At 39.0% G+C, this 26,982-nt stretch overlaps 1 protein-coding gene and 1 non-coding gene across 4 annotated transcripts in view; one reads left to right on the forward strand and one right to left on the reverse strand.

Moving 5' to 3' along the window:
* MOB1B (MOB kinase activator 1B) overlaps positions 1-23,134 on the reverse strand; it is a 61,827-nt gene extending 38,693 nt beyond the window's left edge. Inside the window, exons 1-2 of one of the 3 annotated variants that reach the window (XM_034671711.1) lie at positions 22,772-23,128; positions 22,128-22,290 (exon numbers count right to left, since the gene is read on the reverse strand). Coding sequence is in view for 1 of the 3 variants with exons in the window: in XM_011225362.3 (XP_011223664.1) it covers positions 22,772-22,785 (14 nt within the window). In the remaining 2 variants the exon portion in view is untranslated. Of the gene's footprint in view, positions 1-22,127; positions 22,291-22,771 lie in introns of all 3 variants that reach the window. The other 2 variants (XM_034671712.1, XM_011225362.3) reach the window with 2 other exon arrangements.
* Positions 23,135-25,723: 2,589 nt separating this feature from the next.
* Positions 25,724-25,874, forward strand: LOC117804505. Its single transcript, XR_004628989.1, has one exon. It is a non-coding gene; the product is annotated as a small nucleolar RNA SNORA62/SNORA6 family (small nucleolar RNA).
* The last annotated feature ends 1,108 nt before the right edge of the window (positions 25,875-26,982 follow it).

Here is a 26,982-nt window from a genome sequence, read left to right on the forward strand (position 1 = left end):
CAAGTGTATTGCTCTATTCTGCTCACCTGTCTGATTATATCCTCTCTTTTATCTTTTATCCCAGTTTTGAGTCTCTTCTGATTTGATTAGTGTATATTTCTCTGGGGTCATTGTTGCCATTTTAGTATTTTCTTCTTTCGTTCATCCATTTTTCTCTGGACAGAATGATGAGAAGGAAAAATTCACCTCAAAAAAGAGAATAAGAGGAAGTACTGACTGCCTGGGACCTAATCAGTATGTCTAAGTAAGATGCTGGACCTAGAGTTCAGAATTACGATTATAAAGATACTAGCTGAGCTTGAAAAAAGCATAAAAGACACTAGAGAATCCCTTTCTGTAGAAATAAAAGAACTAAAATCTAACCAAGGCAAAATCAAAAAGGCTATTAATGAGATGCAATAAAAAATGGGAGGCTCTAACTACTAGGATAAAGGAGGCAGAAGAGAGAAATAGTGATACAGAAGACCAAATGATGGAGAATAAAGAAGCTGAGGAAAGGAGAGATAAACACCTATTGGATCACCAGGGAAGAACTCGAGAGATAAGCAATACCATAAACAAAACAATATTAGAATAATTGGGATCCCTGAAGAAAAGGAAAGAGAGAGAGGGGCAGAAGGTATACTGGAGCAAATGATAGTGGAGAATTTCCCTAATCTAGGGAAGGAAACAGGCATCAAAATCCAGGAGGCACTGAGAATCCCCCTCAAAATCAATAAAAAATTGGTCAACACTCTAACATAAAATACTGAAACTTAACAAATCTCAGAGACAAAGAGAAAATCCTGAAAGCAGCTCAGGACAAGTGGTCTGTAACCTACAAGGGTAGAAACATTAGATTGGCAGCAGACCTACCCACAGAGATCTGGCAGGCCAGAAAGGATTGGCATAATATATGCAGGGTGCTACATGAGAAAAATATGCAACCAAGAATACTTTATCCAACTAGACTGTCACTCAAAATAGAAGGAGTGATAAAAACCTTCCGGGACAAACAAAACTGAAAGAATCTGTGATCACCAAACCAGCCCTACAAGAAATATTAAAAGGGATCCTTTAACGTATTAGGCAAAGAAAGTGCCCAATAGGAACACAGACCAGAAAGGAACAGAGACAATATACAGTAATAGTCACTTTACAGGTAATACAATCGCACTAAATCCTTATCTTTCAATAGTTACTCTGAATGTAAATGGGCTAAATACCCCAACCAAAAAAAAACAAAAACAAAAAAAAACAAGACCCATTAATATGCTGTCTGCAAGAGACTCATTTTATTTTATTTTTTATTTTTTTTAAAGATTTTATTTATTTATTCGACAGAGATAGAGACAGCCAGTGAGAGAGGGAGCACAAGCAGGGGGAGTGGGAGAGGAAGAAGCAGGCTCATAGCAGAGGAGCCTGATGTGGGGCTCGATCCCATAACGCGGGATCACACCCTGAGCCGAAGGCAGACGCTTAACCGCTGTGCCACCCAGGCGCCCCAAGAGACTCATTTTAGATCCAAAGACACCTCCAGACTTATAAGTGGGTGGGGGGGGAACCACTTATCAACCTAATGGACATCAAAAGAAAGCTGGGGTGGCAATCCTTATATCAGACAAATTAGATTTTAAACCAAATACTGAAATGGGGAAGGACACTATATCATACTTAAAGGGCCTACCCAACAAGAAGATCCAACAACTGTAAATATAGACTAACTAATAACAAAATTAAAGAAACACATTGATGATAATACAATAATAGTAAGGGACTTCAACACAGATACAGATCATCTAAGCAGAAGATCAACAAGGAAACAAGGGCTCTGAATGACACACTGGACCAGATGGACTTCACAGATATATTCAGAACATTCCATCCTAAAACAAGAGAATACACATTATTCTTGAGTGCACATGGAACATTCTCCAGAACAGATCTGGGTCACAAATCAGGTCTCAACCAGTAACAAAAGACTGAGAGCATTCCCTGAATATTTTTGGACCACAATGCTTTATGAAACTGGAAATCAATCACAAAAGGAAAGTTGGGAAAGAACTCAAATACATGGAGGCTAAAGAGCATCCTACTAAAAAATCAATGGGTCAACCAGGAAATTAAAGAAGATTTTGGTGAGAATTCAAAATTCACGGAAACAAATGAAAATGAAAACACAACTGCTCAAAATCTTCAGGATGCAGCAAAGGCAGTCCTAAGAGGAAAGTACACAGCGATACAAGCCTTTCTCAAGAAACGAGAGGTCTCAAATACACAACCTAACCTTACACCTAAAGAAGCTGGAGAAAGAACAGCAAATAAAGCCTAAACTCAGCAGGAGAAGAGAATTAATAAAGATTAGAGCAGAAATCAACAAAATAGAAACCCTCAAAAGAACAGGAGAACAGGTCGACAAAACTAGGAGCTGGTTCTTTGAAAGAATTAACAGGATCAATAAACCCCTAGCCAGGGGCGCCTGGGTGGCACAGCGGTTAAGCGTCTGCCTTCGGCTCAGGGCGTGATCCCGGCGTTCCGGGATCGAGCCCCACGTCAGGCTCCTCTGCTGAGAGCCTGCTTCTTCCTCTCCCACTCCCCCNACTTAACAAAAAGAAAAGAGAATGGGCCCAAATAAATAAAATCATGAATGAAAGAGGAGAGATCACAACCAACACCAAAGAAATACAAACAATTATAAGAACATATTATGAGCAACTATATGTCAACAAATTAAGCGATCTGGAAGAAATGGATTCTTAGAGCCGTATAAACTACCAAAACTGAAACAGAAGAAATAGAAAACCAGAACAGACCCATAACCTGCAAGGAAATTGAAGCAGTAACCAAAAATCTCCCAACAAACAAGAGCTCAGGGCCAAAGGCTTCCCAGGGGAAATCTACCAAACATTTAAAGAAGAATTGATACCTATTCTTCTGAAGCTGTTTCAAAAAATAGAAATGGAACCAAAACTTCCAAACTCTTTCTATGAGGCCAGCATTACCTTGATTCCAAAACCAGACAAAGACACCACTAAAAAGGATGATTACACACCAATATCCCTGATGAACATGGCTGAAAAAATTCTCACCAAGGGGCACCTGGGTGGCTCAGTTGTTAAGCGTCTGCCTTCGGCTCAGGGCATGATCCCAGGGTCCTGGGATTGAGCCCCACATCAGGCTCCCTCCTCTGCTGGGAGCCTGCTTCTTCCTCTCCCACTCCCCCTGCTTGTGTACCCTCTTGCTGGCTGTCTCTCTCTCTGTAAGTAAATAAAAATAAAATAAAATATAAATAAATAAATATTCTCACCAAAATACTAGCCAATAGGATCCAACAGTACATTAAAAAGATTATTCAAGTAGGACTTATTCCTGGGCTGCAAGGGTGGTTCAACACCCGCAAATCAATCAGTGTGATACACTACATAAATAAAAGGACGGACAAGAACTGTATGATTCTCTCAATAGATACAGAAAAAGCATTGGACAAAGTACAGCATCTTTTCTTGATTAAAACTCTTCACACTGTAGGGATAGAGGGAACATATTTCAATACCATAAAAGCCATGTATGAAAAGCCCACAGCGAATATCATTCTCAATGGGGAAAAACTGAGAGCTTCTCCCCTAAGGTCAGGAACACAACAGGGATGTCCACTCTCACCACTGTTGTTCAACATAGTACTAGAAGTCCTAGCCTCAGCGATCAGACAACAAAAAGAAATAAAAGGTATCCGAATCGGCAAAGAAGAAGTCAAATTATCACTCTCTGCAGATGACATGATACTCTATGTGGAAAACCCAAAAGACTCCACTCCAAAATTACTAGACCTCATACAGGAATTCAGCAAAGTGGCAGGATATAAAATCAATGCACAGAAATCAGTTGCATTTCTACACACTAACAATGAGACAGAAGAAAGAGAAATTAAGGAGTTGATCCCATTTACAACTGCACCAAAAACCATAAGATACCTAGGAATAAACTTAACCAAAGAGGCAAAGGATGTGTACTCAGAAAACTATAGAACACTCAGAAAAGAAACTGAGGAAGACACAAAGAAATGGAAAAATGTTGCATGCTCATGGATTGGAAGAACAAATATTGTTAAAATGTCTATGCTACCTAGAGCAATCCACACATTCAATACAATCCCTATCAAAACACCATTAATTTTTTTCACAGAACTGGAACAAATAATCCTAAAATTTGTATGGAACTCAAATAGCCAAATAAATGTTGAAAAAGAAAACCAGAGCCGGTGGCATCACAATTCCGGACTTCAAGTGCTATTACAAAGCTGTAATCATCAAGGCAGTATGGTACTGGCACAAAAACAAACACATAGATCAGTGGAACAGAATAGAAAACCCAGAAATGGACCCTCAACTCTATGGTCAATTAATCTTCGACAAAGCAGCAAAGAATATCCAATAGAAAAGAAGACTGTCTCTTCAAATGGTGTTGGAAAATTGGACAGCCACATGCAGAAGAATGAAACCGGACCACTTCCTTACATCATACACAAAAATAAACTCAAAATGGATGAAAGCCCTAAATGTGAGACAGGAATCCATCTAAATCCTAGAGGGGAACACAGGCAGCAACCTCTTTGACCTTGGCTGCAGCAACTTCTTGCTAGACAAGTCTCCAAAGGCGAGGGAAACAAAGGCAAAAATGAACCATCAGGACTTCAAGATAAAAGAGCTTTTGCACAGCAAAGGAAACAGTAGACAAAACCAAAAAATAACCGACAGAATGGGAGAAGATATTTGTAAATGACATATCAGATAAAGGGATAGTATCCAAAATCTATAAAGAACTTAGCAAACTTAACACCCAAAGAACAAATAATCCAGGGGTGCCTGGGTGGCTCAGTCGTTAAGCGTCTGCCTTCAGCTCAGGTCATGATCCCAGCATTCTGGGACTGAGCCCTGCATCAGGCTCCCTGCTCAGTGGGAAGCCTGCTTCTCCCTGTCCCACTCCCCCTGCTTGTGTTCCCTCTCTCGCTGCCTCTCTCTCTGTCAAATAAATAAATAAAATCTTAAAAAAAAAAAAGAATAATCCAAACAAGAAATGGGAAGAAGAAATGAACAGACATTTCTCCAAAGAAGACATACAAATGGCCAGAAAACACATGAAAAAGTGCTCAATATCACGTGGCATCAGGGAACTACAAATCAAAACCACAATGAGATACCACCTCATACCAGTCAGAATGTCTAAAATTAACAATTCAGGAAATGACAGATGTTGGCGAGGATGTGGAGAAAGGGGAAACCTCTTACACTGTTGGTGGGAACACAAGCTGGTGCAGCCACTCTGGAAAACAGTATGGAGGTTCCTCAAAAAGGTGACAATAGAGCTACCCTATGACCCAGCAGTTACGCTACTGGGTATTACCCTGAAGATACAAATGTAGTGATCCGAAGGGGCACCTGCACGCCAATGTTAATAGCAGCAATGTCCTCAACAGCCAAACTATGGAAAGAGCCCAGATGTCCATCAACAGATAAATGGATAAAGAAGATGTGGTGTGTGTATATATAGAGAGTATACGGTCCATACATATATTATGTATGTATATGTGTATACATATATACACATACAATGGAATATTATGCAGCCATCAAAAAAAAGAAATCTTGCCATTTGCAATGATGTGGATGGAACTAGAGGGTATTATGCTAAGCAAAATAAGTCAATCAGAGAAAGACAATTAACATATGATCTCACTCACAGGGAATTTAAGAAACAAAACCAAGGATCATAGGGGACGAGAAGAAAAAATAAAAGACAACTAGAGAGGGAGACAAACCATAAGAGACTCTTAATCATTGGAAGTGAACTGAGGGTTGCTGGAGGGGAGGGGGGTGGAGGGATGGGGTAACTGGGTGATGGACACTAAGGAGGGCATGTGATATAATGATTACTGGGTATTATATAAGACTGATGAGTCACAGACATATACCTCTGAAATCAATAATACATTAATGTTAACTAAGTGAGTTAAAATAAAAAATAAAAAAAGGCACAGAAAAAACATTTACTTATTTGAGAGAGAGAGGGAGAGAGTGTGTGCCCCCATGCATGCATACAAGCAGGGAAAGGACACAGGGGAAGGGAGAGGGAGAGAGAGAGAATACCAATATCAGATTCCACACTGAGTTCAGAGCCCACACGGAGCTTGATTCCACAACCCTGAGATCATGACCTGAGCCCAAACCAAAAGTCAGACGCGTAACTGACTGAGCCACCCAGCCGCCCAAAGACAATGTAATAAATGGTGCTGGTAAACTGCACAGCTACATGCAAAATAATGAAATGGACCACTACCTTACATCATACACAAAAATTAACTCGACATGGATTAAAGAGTTAAATGTGGGGCCAGTTGGTTAAAGAGCCTGCCCTCAGCTCAGGTCATGATCCTGGAGTCCCAGGATCGACTCCTGAGTTGGGCTCCCTGCTCAGCAGGGAGTCTGCTTCTCCCTCTGACCCTCCCCCTTCTCGTGCTCTCTCTCTCATTCTCTCTCAAATAAATAAAATCTTTTAAAAAAATAAAAAATAAAATAAAGCCTTGAATGTAAGACCTGAAACTGTAAAATTTCTAGAAGAAAACAGCTGGTTAGCTCCTTGACATTGGTCTTAAGGATACCTTTTTCGGATCTGACTTCAAAGGAAAGGGAAACAAAAGCAAAAATAAAGGGATTACATCAAACTAAAAAGCTTCTGCACTACAAAGGAAACCATCAATAATACTTAAAGGCAACCTACTGAATGGGAGGAGATATTGGCAAGTGATACATCCAATAAAGTGTTAATATTCAAAATATATAAAGAACTCATACAACTCAATAACAAAAAAACAGCCAATCAGATTAAAAAACGGGTAGAGCACCTGGATAGACATTTTTCCAAAAAAAACATACAGATGGCCAACAAGCACATGAACAGGTGCTCACCATCACTAATCACAAGGAATTGCAAATCAAAAGCACAGTGAGAGATCACCTTACATCTGTCTGAATGGCTATTATCAAAAATATAAGAAATCACAAGTATTGTTGAAGATGTGGAAAAAGGGGAACCCTCACCCACTGTTGGTAAGAATGTAAACTGCTACAGCCACTATGGAAAAGTATGAAGGTTCCTCAAAAAATTTAAAAAAGAAGTATTACATGAGCCGGCAATTCCACTACTTACTCGGAATCTATCCAAGGGGGGGAAAGCACTACTAAATCAACAAGATATATGCACCCTTATTTTTACTGCAGCATTATATACAATATCCAAGATATGGAAACAGCATAAGCATCCATCAATAGATGAATGGATAAAGAATATGTCTCACACACGCGCGCATGCACATACGAATACTACACAGCCATAAAAAAGAATGAAATCTTACCATCTGCCACAATATGGATGGACCTACAGGGTTTTATGCCAAGTGAAATAAGTCTGAGAAAGACAAATACCACATTTCACTTAAGTGTGGAATCTAATAAAACAAAACAAAACCCAGACACATAGTTACATAGAACAGATTGATTGGTGGTTGCCAGAGAGAAGGGGCATCGGGGGGGGGAATACAAATGGATCAAGAAATATAAAGTTCCAGTTATAAAATAAACAAGTCATAGGGATGTAATATACAGCATAAGAAATATAGTCAATAATACTGCATCACACTTTGATGACACGTTAACTAGACTTATAGTGGTGATCATCCTGCAATGTATATAATGTTGAATCAGTCTGTTGTATACCCGAAACTAATACTATACATGTCAACTATACTTCAATGAAAAAAGAAAAAGAATCTAATATTTAATGCCTAGAAATGGAAAAAAAAGTAATAATATAAATTGGAGATACGAAATTAAAACAATCATAAAAGAGTTCAAATGGGTGCATCTTGAAGCAGGGAAAAAAGGGGTTGTTTTTATGACAAGCCTTATAGAACTATTTAACTCTAAATTAAATCATGGACATGTATAATAAAAATAAATTTTTTAAAGTATGAAAGCTTAATTTGAAAAACTGTGAAAGCTTATGAAAACATGGCAATAAAATGATTATTTACAGAAATGTTAATGAACTGCTTTATCTTTAAAATCAAAGCATACTATGCAATATATTTATGACTCATCATATTTACAGTACACCATAGATCAGTAAGCCAAAATCACCTAGAGAGAGAGAGACTTCTCATCCTAATGGTTTATTAGCTGATGGCTACTATTGCTTAGCTCTACTACCAAACTGTTTCAAAAACATTCATTCAAATGCCTTAGAAACTGCCAGATTCAATCAATTTCATAAACCAATGGCCTTGGAGAAAACCAGAAGCAATCAATTAAATACATATCAAGTTGAGATTTGTAAAAGCAGCACGGTAGCACAGAGTAGTGGGAGAACACTGACTGTTAACTGGAATCCTATGGCCCTGGAGTAACACTGTGCCTCCACTACTTAGTGAGACACTTAGACTTACTCAGCCTCTCCAGAGCTTTATTTACCTCATCTACCTCATCTACAAAATGAAGAAAGCATTATGCTTAAGTTGTTTCAAGGATTAGAAACCAGATAGTAAAACACTAATGAAATACCTGGCACAAAGATTTCTTACTGTTATTATTGAACTCGGGGCATTATTTATTTCATGTGGAATAGTAGAAAACTTGATTTTTGGAGCTGGGTATCCTGGAACCTCTTATTTGGCTTGTACTAGGTATGTGACTTTAGGTAAGCTACTTAATCATTCTAATTACAAAAAAGAAAAGTCATATTGCCTACCATGTAGGATGGTTCAGAAAACTAAATGATATGTACAGAAATGTAAAGAACCACCCTGTGCATAGTCAGCACTCAATAACTGATACCAGTTAAATATATTCATAGCATCTCTTTATCCTTTATAGCAAAGACCCATTCATAGACATAAGCTTGGGTTATGTCTACATACTGTACATTTTAAAAAAATATTTTATTTATTTATTTGACAGAGAGAGAGTGAGCACAAGCAGGGGGAGCAGCAGGCAGAGGGAGAGGGAGAAGCAGGATCCCTGCGAAGCAAGGAGCTGGATGCAGGGCTCGATCTAAGGACCCCGGGATCATGACCTGAACCGGAGGCAGACACTTAACTGACTGAGCCACCCAGGCACCCAACATACTGTACATTTTTAATAAGCAACTGTAAGAAGAGGAAAAAATCCTATAATGCCAAAAATACAACTAAAATAACAAGACACTTGGAATTCTTAGTGTAATCAAGATTTGTCTCATTAGAATTTGTTTATACAACAGACGAAATGTGGCCATGGAAAATCACAAGATCCCAGTCTCAACTGGCTCATCTAAAAATAAAAGGTTGAACTAGAATCTTTTCCAACTCTAAAACCGTAAATTATCTACAGATTTTATCTCATTCTTACCAATTCCACAAGTCACCATAAATCTCAAACACCACGAAGACTGCATATTATTAAATATAAAACTATTCTTTTCATAAATAAGAAAAAGAGGCACAAAAGTACAATTGATTTTGCCCAACTTAAATTCTGTATTACCACCACCAAAATTTTAAGTCCTACCTCTGTGAGCCTGACTTACAGGAGCCTACACAGGCTTTATTTAGCATACTGTTTTGTTTTGTTTTGTTTTGAAGATGTTATTTATTTATTTGACAGAGGGAGAGCGCACAGGTAGGCAGAGCAGCAGGAAGAGGGAGAAGGAGAAGCAGACTCCCTGCTGAGCAGAGACCCAGATGCAGGGGTTAGATCCTGGGACTCTGGGAACATGACCTGAGCGGAAGGCAGATGCTTAACCGACTGAGCCACCCAGGCGCCCCTTTAGCATACTGTTTTAGAGGACAAACGCAGGTCATAAGCATAACTGAATTCTTCTATAGAGGAATTCAGATAAAATATTTTTTTTCAAGATTGTTTCATTCTCCCTTTCCACTGGGAAAAAAGGGTTTGCATCTTTCCGATCACCAATGATTTAAGCATGAGCTTACGGCACCCAAGCACAGGACAATCACTCCTCTAAATGAAAGCTAACAAGAACAGCTTGTAGTTACCAATGTGATGTCAGGAAAGCCCCTATGAAAATAATCAGATGCAGTCAAACTTGAGACCACAAGGCAGAGAAAGGGCTATATAAACCTCCAGGAATGGTACAATTTAAAAACAAACAAAAAAGCCCCTTTAATCCTAATACTGTAAAAATGACATTTTTACATTATGTGAGATTCAGCAATGCTCCCCTGGACCTGCAATGGGCTTCAACTACAGCCATTTAAAACCGTGAAAGGATAACACAAATCAGTGAAAACCACCAAAGAGGAGAAAAAGAAAAAAAATACATAAAACTAATTACAAAAATCTTCTCTCATCATCCCCAGTTTTTTCTTTGAACTAAGTGAAATGTAAGTATCAGAACTGCCGTAAGAGAAAGGAACAAATTCATTAAGGTTAGCAGGGTTTCTCATATATACAAATATGCAAAGTATTTATTGATAAAATGATAGTGTTTTGAGTTGTGATACCAAATAACTTACTCATGCTTAAAACAGTCAATCTATAAATGCTCAAAACTATAAGCACTTCATAAAAGCATATGCTTCAGATTCAACAGCAATTGGACACTACTATTTACTCATATTTGGGGGGAAAAACTCTACCTTGAAATAATATGGATAGAAAAACCCTGTAAGAGCTCTCTATCATGAGAAAAGCAATAAACATGTTAAAAGTAATAGGTGAGAAGCAGCTTTAAATCTAATCTTCAGAATCTACAAGGCATTTTTACAGCTCCAAGTATGCCATCTGCCTCCCAAACATACTCATTATTTGCATTATCAGTTTATTATCTGCATTAAAATATCAGAAAGATAACAAACAAGAAATCCAATTAAAGTTAAATATTTCATTTTGTAAAATCCCCCTTTACAGACTATTATTTGTGCAGATCTTGGAGAAAATTAATATTTTCCTAATAAGTTATTAATATTTTAAAATTAATGTGACCGTTAAACACATTTATCAACAAAAAATGTTTAATTATATTTTATTTTTATATGACTGTTAATTTTTACATTTCAATTATTTCAAAGAGCTCCATCATAAATTATTACATAAAATATATTATTTTACCCTTTCAAAATAAAAAAGTAAAAAGATTGATGGTAATGGAAGCAAGCACCCTAACTATTTTGTTACAAATAAAGGGGATGGGGCACCTGGGTGGCTCAGTCAGTTAAGTGTCTGACTTCAGCTTGGGTCATGATCCCAGGGTCCTGGGATCAAGCCCCACGTTGGGCTCTCTGCTCAGTGGGAAGCCTGCTTCTCCCTCTCCCACTCCCCCTGCTTGTGTTCCCTCTCTTGCTGTGTCTCTCTTTGTCAAATAAATAAAATCTTAGAAAGAAAGAAAAGAAAGAAAGAAAGAAAAGAAAGAAAGAAAGAAAGAAAGAAAGAAAGAAAGAAAGAGAAAGAAAGAAAAAGATAGATGGAAGGTAAATTCTTTGGTAGAATCTTTACCATTAACTTGTATACTTCGGGGGCGCCTGGGTGGCTCAGACGGTTAAGCATCTGACTCTTGATCTCAGCCCAGGTCTTGATCTCAGGGTCATGAGTTCAAGACCCACACTGAGCTCCACACTGGGTATGGAGCCTACTTAAAAAATATTTTTTTAATTAAAAATTAAAAAAAAAAACTTATTTACTCAGTATTAATATGAAAAGTCCAAGAAGCCAAGAAGTTTTCTTGATTATTATTCTTAAGTGCAATGGTGGTAGGGATGCAACGAAATGGGTACTCTCACTCATTGCTACTGGAACACAATTTACAGTGGCTGGTAGGAAACGTGCCTGGCATATATCAATCCTGAAACACAGATAAAACAAGAAGGTCTCTACAAAATTGTGAGATGATTTTCTTTTCTGAGTGGACACTGAGGAAGGAGGGTGCATGTGGCACCATCGGCCAAATGGGCTGGGTGGTAGCATCTGTCACTGGGTTCTCTGAGGTGCAACAAAGCCTATGAGATGAAGGTGACTGAAGGTCGTCCTGATGTTTCCCAGAAAGCCCCAAAGGATGGCTGTGATAAAACCACTAGGAGCACAACTACATGTAATGAGCATACAGGTAGCTGCAAATGAATATTCAAGTCCATAACTACTGTGGTTAAAATTCTTCATTGCCTCAAAGGCATGCAATTGGAAGGAAAAATGAAGAATTGGTCAAGAAGACATGAATTGAAACAGATGATGAAAATTAGTATTTTATTTAACATTGATCACCTCATAATAAGTTATGTAGAAAAATACATGTTTGAATACTTGCAACTGCTGGGCAATAAAGTCTATTATCTTTAAAATATTTTTTAAAATTGTGAGATAAAGATCCAATAAACAGATGTTCCAAACTTTCTGTGCATGGTAGCCACCTGTTTATATTTCCCAAGAAGTCTCCTGAAGGTCAAAATTAGAGCAGAATAAAAGCAATCACTCACAGCTCCACCTACCACCATGAAAATACTTGAAAATGTCACTGATTTAAAAAAATTTTGTGTTACTGAGTATGCAATATATACTAGGCACTGTGCTAGGTGGTAGAGATTTAAAAACAGCTTTTGAAATTGCAAGATCACACATTCTGATAAAGAAGAAAGGCCTGAAAACTGACAAGTACAGTATCTTTTTGATGAGGGCTATAATAAGGAATATGAAGGAATCTGAAATGGTATCCAACAAATTGAAAAGGGGGCACAGGGCAGGGGAAAAACACTTGGCTCTTTAACTGAAGAAATGAGGGTGGGAAGAAGGGCAGTCCAGCCAGAAAAACAGGAACAGCATTTACAAAGGCAGGCTGACTGGGGAGAAATACATGTTGAGAGAAATGCAAATCGAGCCACCTGGGTGGCTCAGTCCAGCATGTGACTCTTGATTTCCGCTCAGGTCATGATCTCAGGGTTATGAAGTCCTGTGCTGTGCAGGGCTCCAGGAGCTGGGCAGGAAGCCTGCTTCAGATTCTCTCACCCCCTCTCCCTCTGCCCCTCCCCCTCCAAAAATAAAAAAGAAAATGAACAAAGAAATGCAAATAAAGTAGATGGGCTCTGTGCGGGAGGACCAGAAGGACCGCACAAATGAGGCTGCAGTGGTAAGCAAACACCTTATCACAGAGGCTCTCTATGCCTTGGGATTTTTGCCAACCACTGCCAGCATACTCTAGTCTCTTCCTGAAAAACCCAAGTGAACTGCAGGAAGAAAGTGGTCCAAACATCCTGGGATATAAAACAGCGAAAAAACCCTATGAAACTTACAGTCCAGGAGGCGAGAAAAACCTTAATTAATAATTTAAATAATCACAGATGTGCAAAGACAACCAAGAGACCCAACCTCCTTGAGAGCAGTTAAAGAAAAAAAAACCTCACTGACAAGTGTCCAAGATAGTAAGGCAGACTTTATTCAGGAACAATGAGACAGATACAGGAAACAGTGCAATGGGATTTTACACTGGGGGGCGGGGCATAGGTGGAGATTGGGTTCAAATCTAAATACAGCATGTGCAAGCGGGATCGGGGTATGGGGATGAGTGGACAGAAAATTACTAGGAGAAAACATCAGGGTTAGGAGGGTTCTGGCTAAACTGACCTAATGGGATTCTTGCTGAAGATAGGCGAGGGTGATGAGAGCAGGGTATGGGGATGAGTGGACAGAAAATTACTAGGAGAAAACATCAGGGTTAGGAAGGTTCTGGCTAAACTGACCTAACGGGATTCTTGCTGAAGGTAGGCCAGGGTGATCAAACATCACCTGAGGGACAGTGGAGGATGATGAAACTAAATCAGATACTGAAATTGGGGGAGGGGTCTTCTGGTTAAACTGAACAAGCAGGGTTCCTGCTAAAAGTAAACTTTATAAGGAAATGCACAGTTGAGCCTAGGAGAAGGTTCAAGAGCCTGACTAAAGTTTGGTCAAGCACTGAATCTGTCAGGGCCTCACAGAATGTTTCAAGAACAGAAGTAGTGCTATAATGAATCTCAAGGATTTTTCTTCTTTACCTTATTTTGAATCATTTAACTCAATATACAGGCATCATCCATTTGCTATTATTTAAAGCTTCTCAAACTTGAACGTGCTTTTCACCTAGGAATCTTAAAATTCATTCTAATTTAAGGTTTCAGGACTGAAATCTTTCATTTCTAACATGCTCCTAGGTGATGCCAAAGCTTCACACTTGAAGGATCTAAAGTAGACTTATCAAGAGCTACAATTATGTAGGGATATTGATCTCCTCAGTCCTGGGGGTGGCCTTCCGTCTCCAGAGAGCCAACAGCAGCCTTTCTTCCCAATGGTGCTATAAAATGACAGTAGTACTTTTTTCTAAATGTTGAATGGCATTAAAAAATTATAATAATAAAGTTATCTCTAGAACCTATAGTTATCACTAAACAATACAGTCCCAAGACCCAAATTATGTTCCCACTTAAGCAAAAGCTAAAATCAATACATAATTGAGGGACATTTTGTTTCCCAAATATCTATGAACTTAGAATTGTACTTTTTGTAATAGTTTGACTGTAACTGTAGTCTGGAAAACAACAACAACACAAAACTTTAATTTTGGTTCTTGATAACTTGTCATTTCCCAAATTGAAAACTGCTAGGTTGGGGTACCTGGCTGGCTCAGTCAGTAGAACTGGAACCCCATGTTGGAGGTAGAATTTAATTTAAAACAAACAAACAAAAAAACCTGACAAGTTTAACAAAGGATTGATTAAAGAGTTAAACAGGCTGACTGATAAGATCCCTATGGGAGTCCTTAACAATAGACTAGTGACAAAAGCATCAGTCCTCAAAACAATGCTGTGCTCCAGTTGAGTAAATTCAGTTTTGTCAAACTGGTTTGTTGTTCGTGGATTCAAAAGTGAAATTTTTAAGAGCTGAAAATAAGAGGGTCAGCTGAATATTTGGCAGGATGTGGGGAAGAGTCAGGGAGAATGGAACCAGGCATACGTGAGTAAAAACTATAACCATAGGGAATTTTTAAACAAAGAATTATTTCAGTAGTTAAATCTAATGCTACAGAGCCCTACAAGCAAACCGATGTTCTACAGAGCAAAAAGGCCATTCTGCTGCTCCTCCATCTGGAACATGATCTAGGCACCAAGATACCAGATAAGTTGCCCTACAAGACTTTCACCACTACTGCTTCTACTTAATTATTCTATATTTACACTGAAAATTAAGAAAGTATTTTTTTTTAAGATTTTATTTATTTGAGAGAGAGAGAGAGAGAGCGTGCGCCCAAGAAGGGGGAAGGGCAGGCAGAGGGAGAAGTAGGCTTCCTGCTGAGCAAGAACCAGTATGCAGGACTCCATTCTTCCTGGGGATTCTTCCTGGGATCATGACCTGAGCCAAAGGCAGCCACTTAACCGACTGAGCCACCTGGGCATCCCAAGAAAGTATTTGTTATACCATTATTTACTTCTACATAGAAACACACAAAAAATATTCCTCTAATACCCAATACTACAACTACTGAACTATTCCCATCAAATTTCAATTTGAGAATAAAAGGATTTAGGCTGAAAGATAAAAAAAAAAAAAAAGTAGCAATGAAAGAGGATTCAAACTTTCCTTTATAAATAATAAGGCCACTTGGCTAAGAGGAAAACTACTACCCAAATATTTGCTTACCTTCAAATTCCTGCTTTTAAGTTCTAATTGCAGAAAATCAAAACAGCACTGATACATATGATTATAAACCTACAGAAATTGGCTATGATTTAAGTAATCAGAAATGATGAATATGTCAATAAAAAATAATAACAGCTACTAACAATCATGACACTGCTGAGTTATCGATTATGCACTATGCTGTGCTTAACTAGAATTTATTGAGCTAGGCCTTTTACATTCGGTATCTCTAATTCTCCCAACATTTCTGAGGCATTGATACTAAACACAGTATTCACAGGGAAAAAATTAGATCAATGGCACACTCATACCATACACAGTGGAGTGTCAGACTGCTTTCAACCGTAATAAGGCTGAAGCAGGGGCCCACACATGATCAAGAGATACGGATGACATGCGGAGGCCCAAGCCACAAGAAGGGTGGCCAGGAAGGGTTAGGACAATGGCTATATACAGTGGTCTGAGTAAATACATATGTTGAGGATTATGGAAGCCTGGTTTCTCACTAACAAAGTGAAAAATATATAAAGGGAGAAGGCTAGGATGAACCCTGTCCTACTTGGCTCAGAACTGCAAGGATTAGCGTGAACTCATTCAATATATACAGATAGAAAAAAATATCTATGTATGTAAATGTGTGTGGATATGTTGTTTTCCAGCACTGGGAGCAGAAATCTATCTGTAGTAATGAGCATACCTATCACCTACATTCTGTTTTCTAAATACTATTTTTCAATGAACAGAACCAACACCCTTAGAGAAATGACCATTTCCAGGGATAGGACAGAGAAAGTGTAGGATAAACCTGGAACATCTGGCTGTGCCACAAAGCTAGGAGGTGCCCAGAAAAAGAGAGAGTCAAGCAAAGAGACATAGAAGCCAGCTTGAATATGACTCCCACTAGCCAAAACTGAGACATTATGAGCACCAAAATAATTAAGTATAGTTAATAAATAATAACTCATTAAATAAAATAGGTATCTAAGTACCCACACTGATAAATAAATAAATAAATAGGAAGAGTAAGTTCTCAGTAAAAATGTCAAATAATAAATGTAAAAGCAATGACAAAATCAGAACATGGACAACCATCAAAATAATAATTCAGATGAGAAACATCAATGAACACTAAAACTAGTGGGTGAAAATAAAATGAGGAATGAGACAGTCTCACAGTCTCAAAAACTATTAATTACTAAGAGGAAAAAAAATAGTTCACACTGGAGAATCTTTGTAGACACTTTAATCAAAGGATCACTTCCAATAATGGACAAACATACATTATATGCACCTGGTAAGAAGCTGTAAGATAAACACATAACACTTCTGTGATATTTTTGCCCCAAATGCATAACCAGGTCTAACCACAAGAAAACATGACAAACTCAAACTGAGGGATATTCTACAAAATGACTGGGCTATAACCCTCAAAAATATCAAGGTCCTGAAAGGCAAAGAAAAACTAAGGAAACATTTCAATTTGAAGAAGGTTGCAGAACAAAACTGAGTGTGATTCATTACTAGATCCTTCTGCTGAGGATAACATTATGGGAGCAACAGATGACACTAAATGGGGTCTCTGGATAAAAACTACGTAGGAATTCTTCATGCCATTCTTTGCAACTTTTCTAAAAATTTGAAAATCTTTCAAAATAAAATTTAAAAACTACTTTCTGCAAATGAACGGGCTTCACAGCTACACTTTTAACTAAACACTCTATAAAAGATGGCTTTAAGTTAGATAATTGATACAAAACAAAATGCAGTTTTGTACAGTTGAAACTAATATAATGCTATATATCAACTACATTTCAATTTTTAAAAATGGCAATGTGGAAAGAAAAGGAGAGTTAAAAAAAAGTTCTCTGGAGGACTTAATTCAACATTCCTAACAGGTACCATTTTTTCATATTTTTCAGGTTAACCCATAGCTATTCTACCCTAATACCTCCTAATCGAATATACAGCTGAAAAGTTGTACTACATGTGCAACTTTTGTATATTAGAAAATCCAAAGGTACAAAAACTCTGCCACTATATAGAGGGGGGAAAAGCCAATTAACGGTAAAAGCAATCACATAGTAATTATTTTGCATCTAGTAATGTAAAGCAAAAGCAAAAGCAATCCTATATTAGAGACGAAAAGTAAATTTCAAGTATCTACAATTCCCAAACTGTAGTTCTAAAAAGATGACCATACTTACTCTACTCCCTCTCCCCCACCCCCGCCAAAAAGCATAACATATTAAATCAGGTTGTCAGACAACAAAACTGTTAACACTTGGTCAAAAGCCATTCAAAACGATGCTGCAGAATGATGTCTACTAACGTAAAAAATTCCCAAATGAAAAACCTGGTCTATATATGGTAGAAACATGGCAGAAAAGAATAGGAAACTGTATCACAAAATACAAATAACAGTTATTTCAGAAGGTGTAATGACTATGAGTGACTTTTATTTTCTTCCTTCTCTTAGCACTGTATTGTGATTTCTCCAACATGTGTATGATTTTTACATTAAAAATGGAAGTCAAAAATAATTCTAATGTATTATTTAAATTTAAAAGTTTATATTTTTTTCTTCCACCATTATATTCTTGGTGACTGTTAGCAAACAGTCCAGGAGTATGAAATATTAATACCTGGGAACAGAAGACTTCTCTTAAAAACAAGGCCTATTTCAATACGATCTTTTAATACAATTTTATCAATTATAGATACAACAGTATGACGCAGGATCCCTGGATCTAGACTCCTAGGATTCAGACCCCAGCTATATCACTGGCTACATAATTTTGAACAAATTACTTAAACTCTCTTTGCCAGTTTGTTCACCTGTAAAATAGGGCTCCTGATAGTCACTGAACTGAGTTACTCATTTAAAACACTTAGTGCCTAGCACATGGTAAGTACTTAGCAAGATTTATTATTAATAACAATATTATTAACTTCCTTTATAGGTGAAGATGCTGAAGCACTCAAGTCATTCAACTAATTTGCCTTAAAACAAAGATGCCGGGATTATTTTGGGGGGGGGTGGTAGGAGAGGGAAACAGAGACACATAAACACAGCTACATCTCCTTTACTAAATTGCTATTTTTTAGAAAAGATAAATTTAAGTTACCTAGCATAATGCTCAATAAATATTTCCTTCTTTTCCCAACCTCTTTGTTTCCTCCTATACAGAAACAGACGTGGTTTATAGTCATTCACATCCCTAAACCACTTCTCCTCCAGACTTCCATTTTAAATTTAACTACAAGTATTTGTTTTAACTCTGTTCCGACCAAGTAGCCCTACCTTAGGAAATAATACCTTGGTCTTTTCCAAGTCAAATATTTCTGAGAAATTCTATTGGTCAGAAGAGACTAGCAATTTCAAAATGCTAGAAACATAGAGAACACTCAATATACTTTGAGTGAATGTTGAGGACTCACTCTGATCCTAAATTTCCCTGAACGTTATATGCACAGAATGCCAAGAGAGGAAAAACCCTAAGAGGTCTGTGCTCCGATTCAACCCAAACCAATAATTAGACCAGTAACCTGATGTCAGTGATTCTGCCATTTTACTAAGAGGCTGAGCAATCTATGTTATGGACAGATTCCATCTAGCTCCACAATTCCACAGCCTCTTGGACAAACCTGAAAATGGACAATTCACAAGCAAGTTCGTATCTCTAGGATGTTTCCTCTGACTGAAATCTTCCAGTTCCCCATACCCTTTTGGAGAACCCCTGTTGTACATTCCATTAACTATCCATCACTTCTTTCATGAAGCCCTCCTCCAGCCTAATAAAACAAATTGCTCCATGTTCTTTAGACCCCCCATGATTGCACTGCATCTATTACAGATGACTATTTATAAACTGTCTACCACTCTGGAGTCCCACATCTTGCACAATGCTTAGCACACAGCAGGTGCTGAGGATGTTTCAAGATTTGAGTCTACAAAGCTAAATTAGGTTCCTGTGAAGTTTCCCTATGTACATTTGGGAGTTTAGCTTATTAATTTGAAGATACACAAAGGCCAATTTGCAGCACAACCAAAGCTTTATCCCAGTCATATCTACGTATGTCCTAGAAATTTATTCTGAGCATTTGTACAAAAGCTACAAAAGGTATCACTGCTGCTGATTATCTGGGCACCCTCTGGAGATTACCTAATCTACCTCATCTCTCTAACCAAAAAAACCTCTTTACCCTGCTCTACTTTGTTCCATGACACCTACATCCTCCTACCATGCCATACAATTTACTGGTATTCAGTGTTTATGGTCACTTACCAAACATAAATTGAACTAATACAGGAATTTTTGTTGGTTTTGTTCATAAATGATACTCAATGCCTACATCAATGCCTGGCACATTAAATGATTTTTTTTAATCAATAATTCTTTCCTTCTGTCTTAACGCCCTCAGGAGTTATGAGTCAGCACCTTCATAAACCTATATCACACTGCCCTTGTTTCCTCAGCTCCACCCACTCACAGAAGCCTTACAAGTAGGCTTCCAAGAACTACAGGAAAATATTTATATTTATTTCCTAACCTGCAACTCTTAATCTGCTTACCTACCGGTAGAGAAATAATATTCAGGAAGCTATACCAAATAACATACAGATAAAATAACCAAAACTTTGATCTTTCACGTCTGATAACAATTATTTCTATCTATGAGTTCTTCACTTTAGATATGAAAACTACTGGTGGACAAAAACCAAAACCAATAAGGTTGGATTTACTTTTTTGGATTGTCAAGCACAAGGTCTAAATATGTTGGGAATATATTAACTGCAACACAAGACCTGACTGAAAAATTGTGCTCCAAATAGTACAAACCCTCTAATGTGCTATATATATATATATATATACACATATATATATATATACATACACATTCGTTATGGCAAGATTTTTCTTATATAACTAGTATGCTTCAGGAGAAATGAACTTATCCACTGCATTTCTGTAACTCCTAAATACTGAGCCATGTAAAAATAGGATACTATTCTATTTGTCTTCAGAAAATACCACCAAAACCTTCTCCATCCCCTAGTTTCAGCCAAATATTATATATATATACACATATATATATATATACATACACATTCGTTATGGCAAGATTTTTCTTATATAACTAGTATGCTTCAGGAGAAATGAACTTATCCACTGCATTTCTGTAACTCCTAAATACTGAGCCATGTAAAAATAGGATACTATTCTATTTGTCTTCAGAAAATACCACCAAAACCTTCTCCATCCCCTAGTTTCAGCCAAATATGGTTCTTCCCTGCTTCAACCAATTTAGCTACGAGTTCCAAGAGACACAAGCCCATCAGGAGCAGTCATGGACATCATCTACATTGTTATTTTGAAGACAGCTTTTAAATTCTTGAAGAAATCAAACATCAGCAATGTAAAATACAGTCAAGATGAGAAACTTCAAGCTGAGATACCTGGATACCTTGATTCAATCTAAAATAGGAAACAGGGGCGCCTGGGTGGCACAGCGGTTAAGCGTCTGCCTTCGGCTCAGGGCGTGATCCCGGCGTTATGGGATCGAGCCCCACATCAGGCTCCTCTGCTGTGAGCCTGCTTCTTCCTCTCCCACTCCCTGCTTGTGTTCCCTCTCTCGCTGGCTGTCTCTATCTCTGTCAAATAAATAAATAAAAATCTTTAAAAAAAAAAATAGGAAACAAAGACTTTCACGAAGTCACCCAGTCCTCTCATCTAGCACTATCTATGTGACAAACCGAGAATCAACTATTAGGATGAGCCTAAAAGATTTCACAAACTCACATGTGTTAGGCAGGGTAACACAAGCCAGGACTCCAGTGCATATGAGAAACGTAAGCAATTCAGCCTGCCAGTTAGCCTGTGATCACTGTTTTGCCTGAATGCTCGAGAAAGGATTAATATTCTACATCTGAGCACGTGAAATTAAGGGTTAATTACATTCTCAGGATCCAAGTGCCAGTGTGATGACTAAAAATTACAGGTAGGGAAAGAAAAGAATCGGAACAGAACTGCTATTGTTATTGTTGTGAAGAAAAATGCTATTCTGTCCACAACCGTAAAGGAGTATATGGTGTGAGTTTCAGTCTCTGAGTTTTTATGAGCTTTCTAACCACAGATTAAACATAGGTGAATCACAACGAAGCTTTCAAAAGAGGAATTCCATGGGTGTAATGTCCTGTTTACTGACGACCTGAGGCTGTCTGCTGCCTCCATACCCCCATTTGGCCATCCCATCTTTCTGCCCATCCCCCCAAACTCGTCTACAATAAGGATAAGTAAATGAAATAATGACCAGTCCTAAATGTGACGTTAAGTTGGCATTTACAAATGATTTGCACAACAACTCCCCAGCGGACCTAATCCACCCCGGGGCACACTACTCAGACTACCTGGTGGTTGTCTAAAAAGATAAAGCCCGTACTTCTCAGGGGAGTCCACTGGGAGGAAGGGCACCTCGGGGAAGCAAGGAGCTGCTCCAGACCCCAAGACCCTGGGCCGTCACCATGGGATCCCGACTCGAAAGCAGCCTCATTAAGGGTGTTACATCCACAGGACTTAACACCCCAACTTTCCACTCCTAAAACCTAAGAAGGAAGTTGAAAGGGTGCTGGGGTGACTGGGGAAAATACAACGCCCGATCTTCTATGCTTGGGACCCAGAAAAATGCAATAGGCAAGCGAAACGGAGACAGGGCTACCGAGCACGCGACGCGTAAGGGCCATAAGGGGGAGTGGGTGGTATCTATGTTGGGCGTCCAAGCCCACAAACCCAAGAGAAAAGGAAGAGAAAGATCGGGGTGATGGAGAAATGCCGATCCAGGCACCGGGGTGTGTCGGGACTTGGGGTCCGGGAAGAAAGAGCCTCCCTGGGGGCTGGAGGGCTCCAACCGAGCTCGAAGCGAGATGGGGAGGCGACAGCCCTTAGGCAGCGCCAGCGCAGTGGGCAGGTTCCCAGAGACCTGCTCCATGGAAACGCCCGGCCGGGGCAGCGAGGGGCAAAGCGAGCTGGGGCCCGCGGCCCTGGTCTCCCGAACAAAGCCGGCACGCGCGGGGCCTGGCTACTCACAACAAGAAGCTCATGTCGGCCACAGCGTGGGCTGGGGGGTTCGGCGGTCTCTAGGCCTTGGGGCGGCGATGGCGACTCCGGCGGCGGCCAGGGAAGAAGAGGGAAAGAGAAAAGAGGAGAGGAGGAGGAAGGGGAGCGCCGGCTGCTCGACGGCCACAACTTGTTCGGCTCTGCTAGTTCCAATGGCAGGCAGAGGGGGCGGAAGTGGGAAGCGCACGCCTTGAATCACTCACTGGGAGGGGAAGGAAAAGAAGGCGGGGAAAGGGCCACACGCCTGCTCCCCCGAGAGCAGCCGCCAAGTCTGCGGAGCTGTTCGCCGCGCCTTCCCCTTCTCCTCCTCTTCTCATTCCTCCTCCTCCTCCGTCCTCCTAGCCCCCCGTGGCCCGCTCCCCGCGAACTCTCGCGAGAGCGGCGCGCGCCCACCCTCCTCCTCCCGCTGTGGCCGCGGGTCCGCCAAGTTCTGGACGTTTTTGCAGCCCCGGACCACGCCCCGCGAGTGCACTGGGGCTACCAGGCGAGTGAAGGCCAGTCCACCCAGTTGGGGGTCGTGGCAGAGCGCTCCGAACTGCTTAGCCGGGTTTCAGCAGTCGGGAAGGAAGTGGGCTTCAACTCTGAAATGTCAGGGTTCTGCAGTGAGGGGTGGAATTGCCACCAGAGTTCTGCCTGCTGTAAGTGTTCAGCAAAGGATGATGAAAGGTTATGGAGTCTCTTTGCTAGTATATAAAAACAGGAGGAAGTTTAACGTGTTTGGAATGGTTTGGTGTGGTTCGGCCAGAAGAGAGAAAGGAATCTAAATGGGTTTTCAAGCTCCCTGTCATTTTATGGTTGTATCTTAACCCTGAACTAGGAGAGGTCAGGGTGCGTCATTGTTTCAGCAGGCAAGTTGGGAAAACTGCTGTAGTGACATATTCAAGGTATGTGGAGAATTCTTAAATAGATTATAAAGAAAGCCTGGCCCTGAACCCCTTAACTCTGAAATGCAAGGCTCTCTATAAGGGGGACTGAATCAGTTTTGTGCAGCAAAAGGCCCAATGGTTATAATGGTCTTGGGCCCCATAAATGCTTAATCAGCATTGCCACTGATGAGCAGCCTACCACATATCAATTTGAGTACCCATTTATTTTACACAAGAGATGTCCATTTTCTTTATTCACAACACAAATCAAATCCACAAGTAAGTTTTCAAAGTATCTGAACAAAACTTAAATAATTTACAGCTATAAACCCACCTTGGGTTGAGTTACTTGGAAGAAGTACCAATATGAAATATATTCTGTTGAGTTTGTGCACTATTACTTTGGTATGTCAGTAAATCAAACTTTTTTTTTTTTTTTAAACAGAAGGAAATACTGGAATCTTGACACCATCTCAGAAATAGCAGAGGTCACTGGAATAATTTGAGAAGATTTAAAGACTCAAAAGATGGAGGAAAGATGGAGGGGAAAGGATTTGTCTTAATATAGTGAAAATAATGGATTTATGACAAAAGCCCAGATCTTGATCTGGTACTACTAATTTACTATATAATTCCTTAAATGTCTTCTGAAAGTAAAATGTGAACTACCAGATCAGGAAATTATGTTTGAGAAGAGTAAATCAGTTAACCTGTTAGAACAACAGTCTCACCCCTGTTAAAATGAGGGCCTTGGATTATTACATGATCTATAAGATATCCTCCAGTTCTAAAATTCTGTCCTGTCAGGGGTATCCTTCAAATCACTGGCAGACAGTTCCCATCTGTTCCCTGATTTGGTAGCTGGCTTATGTAGCTTTGCTTTTGTTCAAACACAATTTAGATGAATTCTATGACATCGAATCAGGTAAACGATGGGCAGAGGAGAGAATCTGCTAGATTACCTGCCGACTTCTTTTCATATCTCAAGGAGAGTTGCCTGAAATTAACAGCTGATAAAACTTAAATATATTTGTTTTAGAAATGATAGAGGTGTCATGTTAATAATACAGAATATAATTCCAGAGGTTAAATATTTAAATCAAACCATAGCTATCACTTAAAATTATTCAGCTTCAAAAGCATTGGGAAATTTAGAATCTATAGAGGGTATATTCAAATAGACGTTTCTAATTCCAATTTCACCTTCACCAATTCATATTTCATATCACTCTCCTCTTAAAATTTCAAGAAGTTAGTCCCCTGATCAAAATCTTATTTTGTTTATAAATCTTTGCTTATGAAAGATGATTAAAATTTGTATTTACCAATTTTTCAAAAAATTGACACTATAACGTGAATGGAATAGAACATGTGTGGGTATGCCTTCAAATATCTTTTAAAAAGATTCATTCACGGGGCACCTGGGTGGCTCAGTCGTTAACCGTCTGCCTTCGGCTCAGGGCATGATCCTGGTGTTCTGGGACTGAGCCCCGCATCAGGCTCCTCTGCTGGGAGCCTGCTTCTTCTTCTCCTGCTCCCCCTGCTTGTGGTCCCTCTCTCACTGGCCGTCTTTCTCCGTGATTTACATTTTGGAAAGATCACTCTCCCTTCTTGTGGAGAATGGATCAGAGGGGGCCAACATGTCAGAAGGGAAACCAGAAGACTATTTGAATAGTCCAGTTTTTTCTCAGTTGTGATATGGTTTAGGGTAGTGTCAATAATAATAGAAGAAATTAATGATCTCAAGGTAAAAGCAACAGCAGTTGGTGATTGATTGATTGATTGTGGAGGTTGGGGAAAGGAAGGAGTCAAAGATTACTCCAATTATTTTTGGCTTTAGCAACTAATGGAAATAGCCATTTATTGAAATAGGGAAGATGATGAGTCACAATTTGGGGGTAAAACTAAAAGTTCTATTTTAGATATGTTAGCTTTGAGATGTCTATTAGACATCAAAGTAGTGATGTCAGGTAGAGTTTTGACTACTGTGCGAAGTGGGGGGGGGTGGAGATCTGAACTAGAGGCATGAATGCAGACCTCAAATAGTATTTGAAGCCCTGCACATTGTTAGAGCTTGGAGTTGAGGCTGGCTGGCCGATGAACTGACAAGTGTAGGTAGTGTGCTACATGAGGGGCAAGTCTTTCGCTAATACCACAAGCATCTCTGGCCTAGTGAGTGGAATTTGATAGTAATTCTTGCTACAAGTAAAAAAAAAAGTATTTGAGGGCATAAGATGGGCTTCCAAAAAGGAATTTACATGCCCAATAAGGGTAGACATAGCAAAGTGTTACCTGTAAGCATCTGAGTTTCTTTCTTTACTTCTCTTCCCAGATATCTCTGGTTTCTGATCACCAATTACCCAGTTGTGATGATGATGTTGTAGTTACGTTTTTTTAAACAGCCCGTATGTTTTATAAATATATGCTGAAATATTTACAGGTGAAATAATATGCCTGGATGTGCTTCAGAATGATGTAGGAGAGGGAAGTAGGACTATAGATGAAATGAGACTGGCCGTGAATTGATAGTTGTCAAAGCCAGGTAGATAAGTCCATGAGGATCCTTATACTGTCCTGTCTACTTTTGTTTAGTTTTGAAATCTTACATAATAATAAAAGAAAAATAAATAGCAGGTCCACTTTTGAAGAGGCCTAGAAAAGTATTATTAATAATGGGAACTTAAATCTGCTGATATAGACAATGATTCTTTGGACTAGAGCATTCTTTCCTTGTCCTCATATTAGCCAGTTTTTTCTGCCTATATATTAAGATATTCTTTTACATATAAAAGTAAAAGCAAATGCTGTTAATGCCAGAGAGAAGAAACGCTGAATTCAAACCCTGAGGCTAAATCTGGGCCTCAGTATATAGGTAGCTGATCCCTTCTAATTCAGAAATGTGATCTGACTGTGAAAGAATGGATACCTGAACAGCAAATACTAGAAAAAGTATACCTGGGCAACAAATCTTTAGTAATCTGATAAAATGTATTCTGTTGTGCAGCAGTATTTTGGTTACATAACATCTAGACTGATGTAATTATTCCCTCTAATTAGTTTATTATATAAGAGTGTTTGTATAGCTACCATATATTTAATATTTCTGATGGTCTTGTCACTCTGCTAAGCTTTATATTTTATCCTTATGTCATTTATTCCTTACACTGCCCCATATGGTTGGTGTTAGGTATTATTTCCCGCATTTATAGATAGGTAAGGAGACTAATACTGAGAGGTTATGTATGTAACTTGCTCAAAATCACGTAGCTAATTAGTACAGTCTGAATTCAGTAATGCCCATTTCCCTCCCCCATT

The sequence above is a fragment of the Ailuropoda melanoleuca genome, chromosome 11 (genome assembly GCF_002007445.2).
Source record: "Ailuropoda melanoleuca isolate Jingjing chromosome 11, ASM200744v2, whole genome shotgun sequence".
In the NCBI taxonomy this organism is placed as follows: domain Eukaryota; kingdom Metazoa; phylum Chordata; class Mammalia; order Carnivora; family Ursidae; genus Ailuropoda; species Ailuropoda melanoleuca.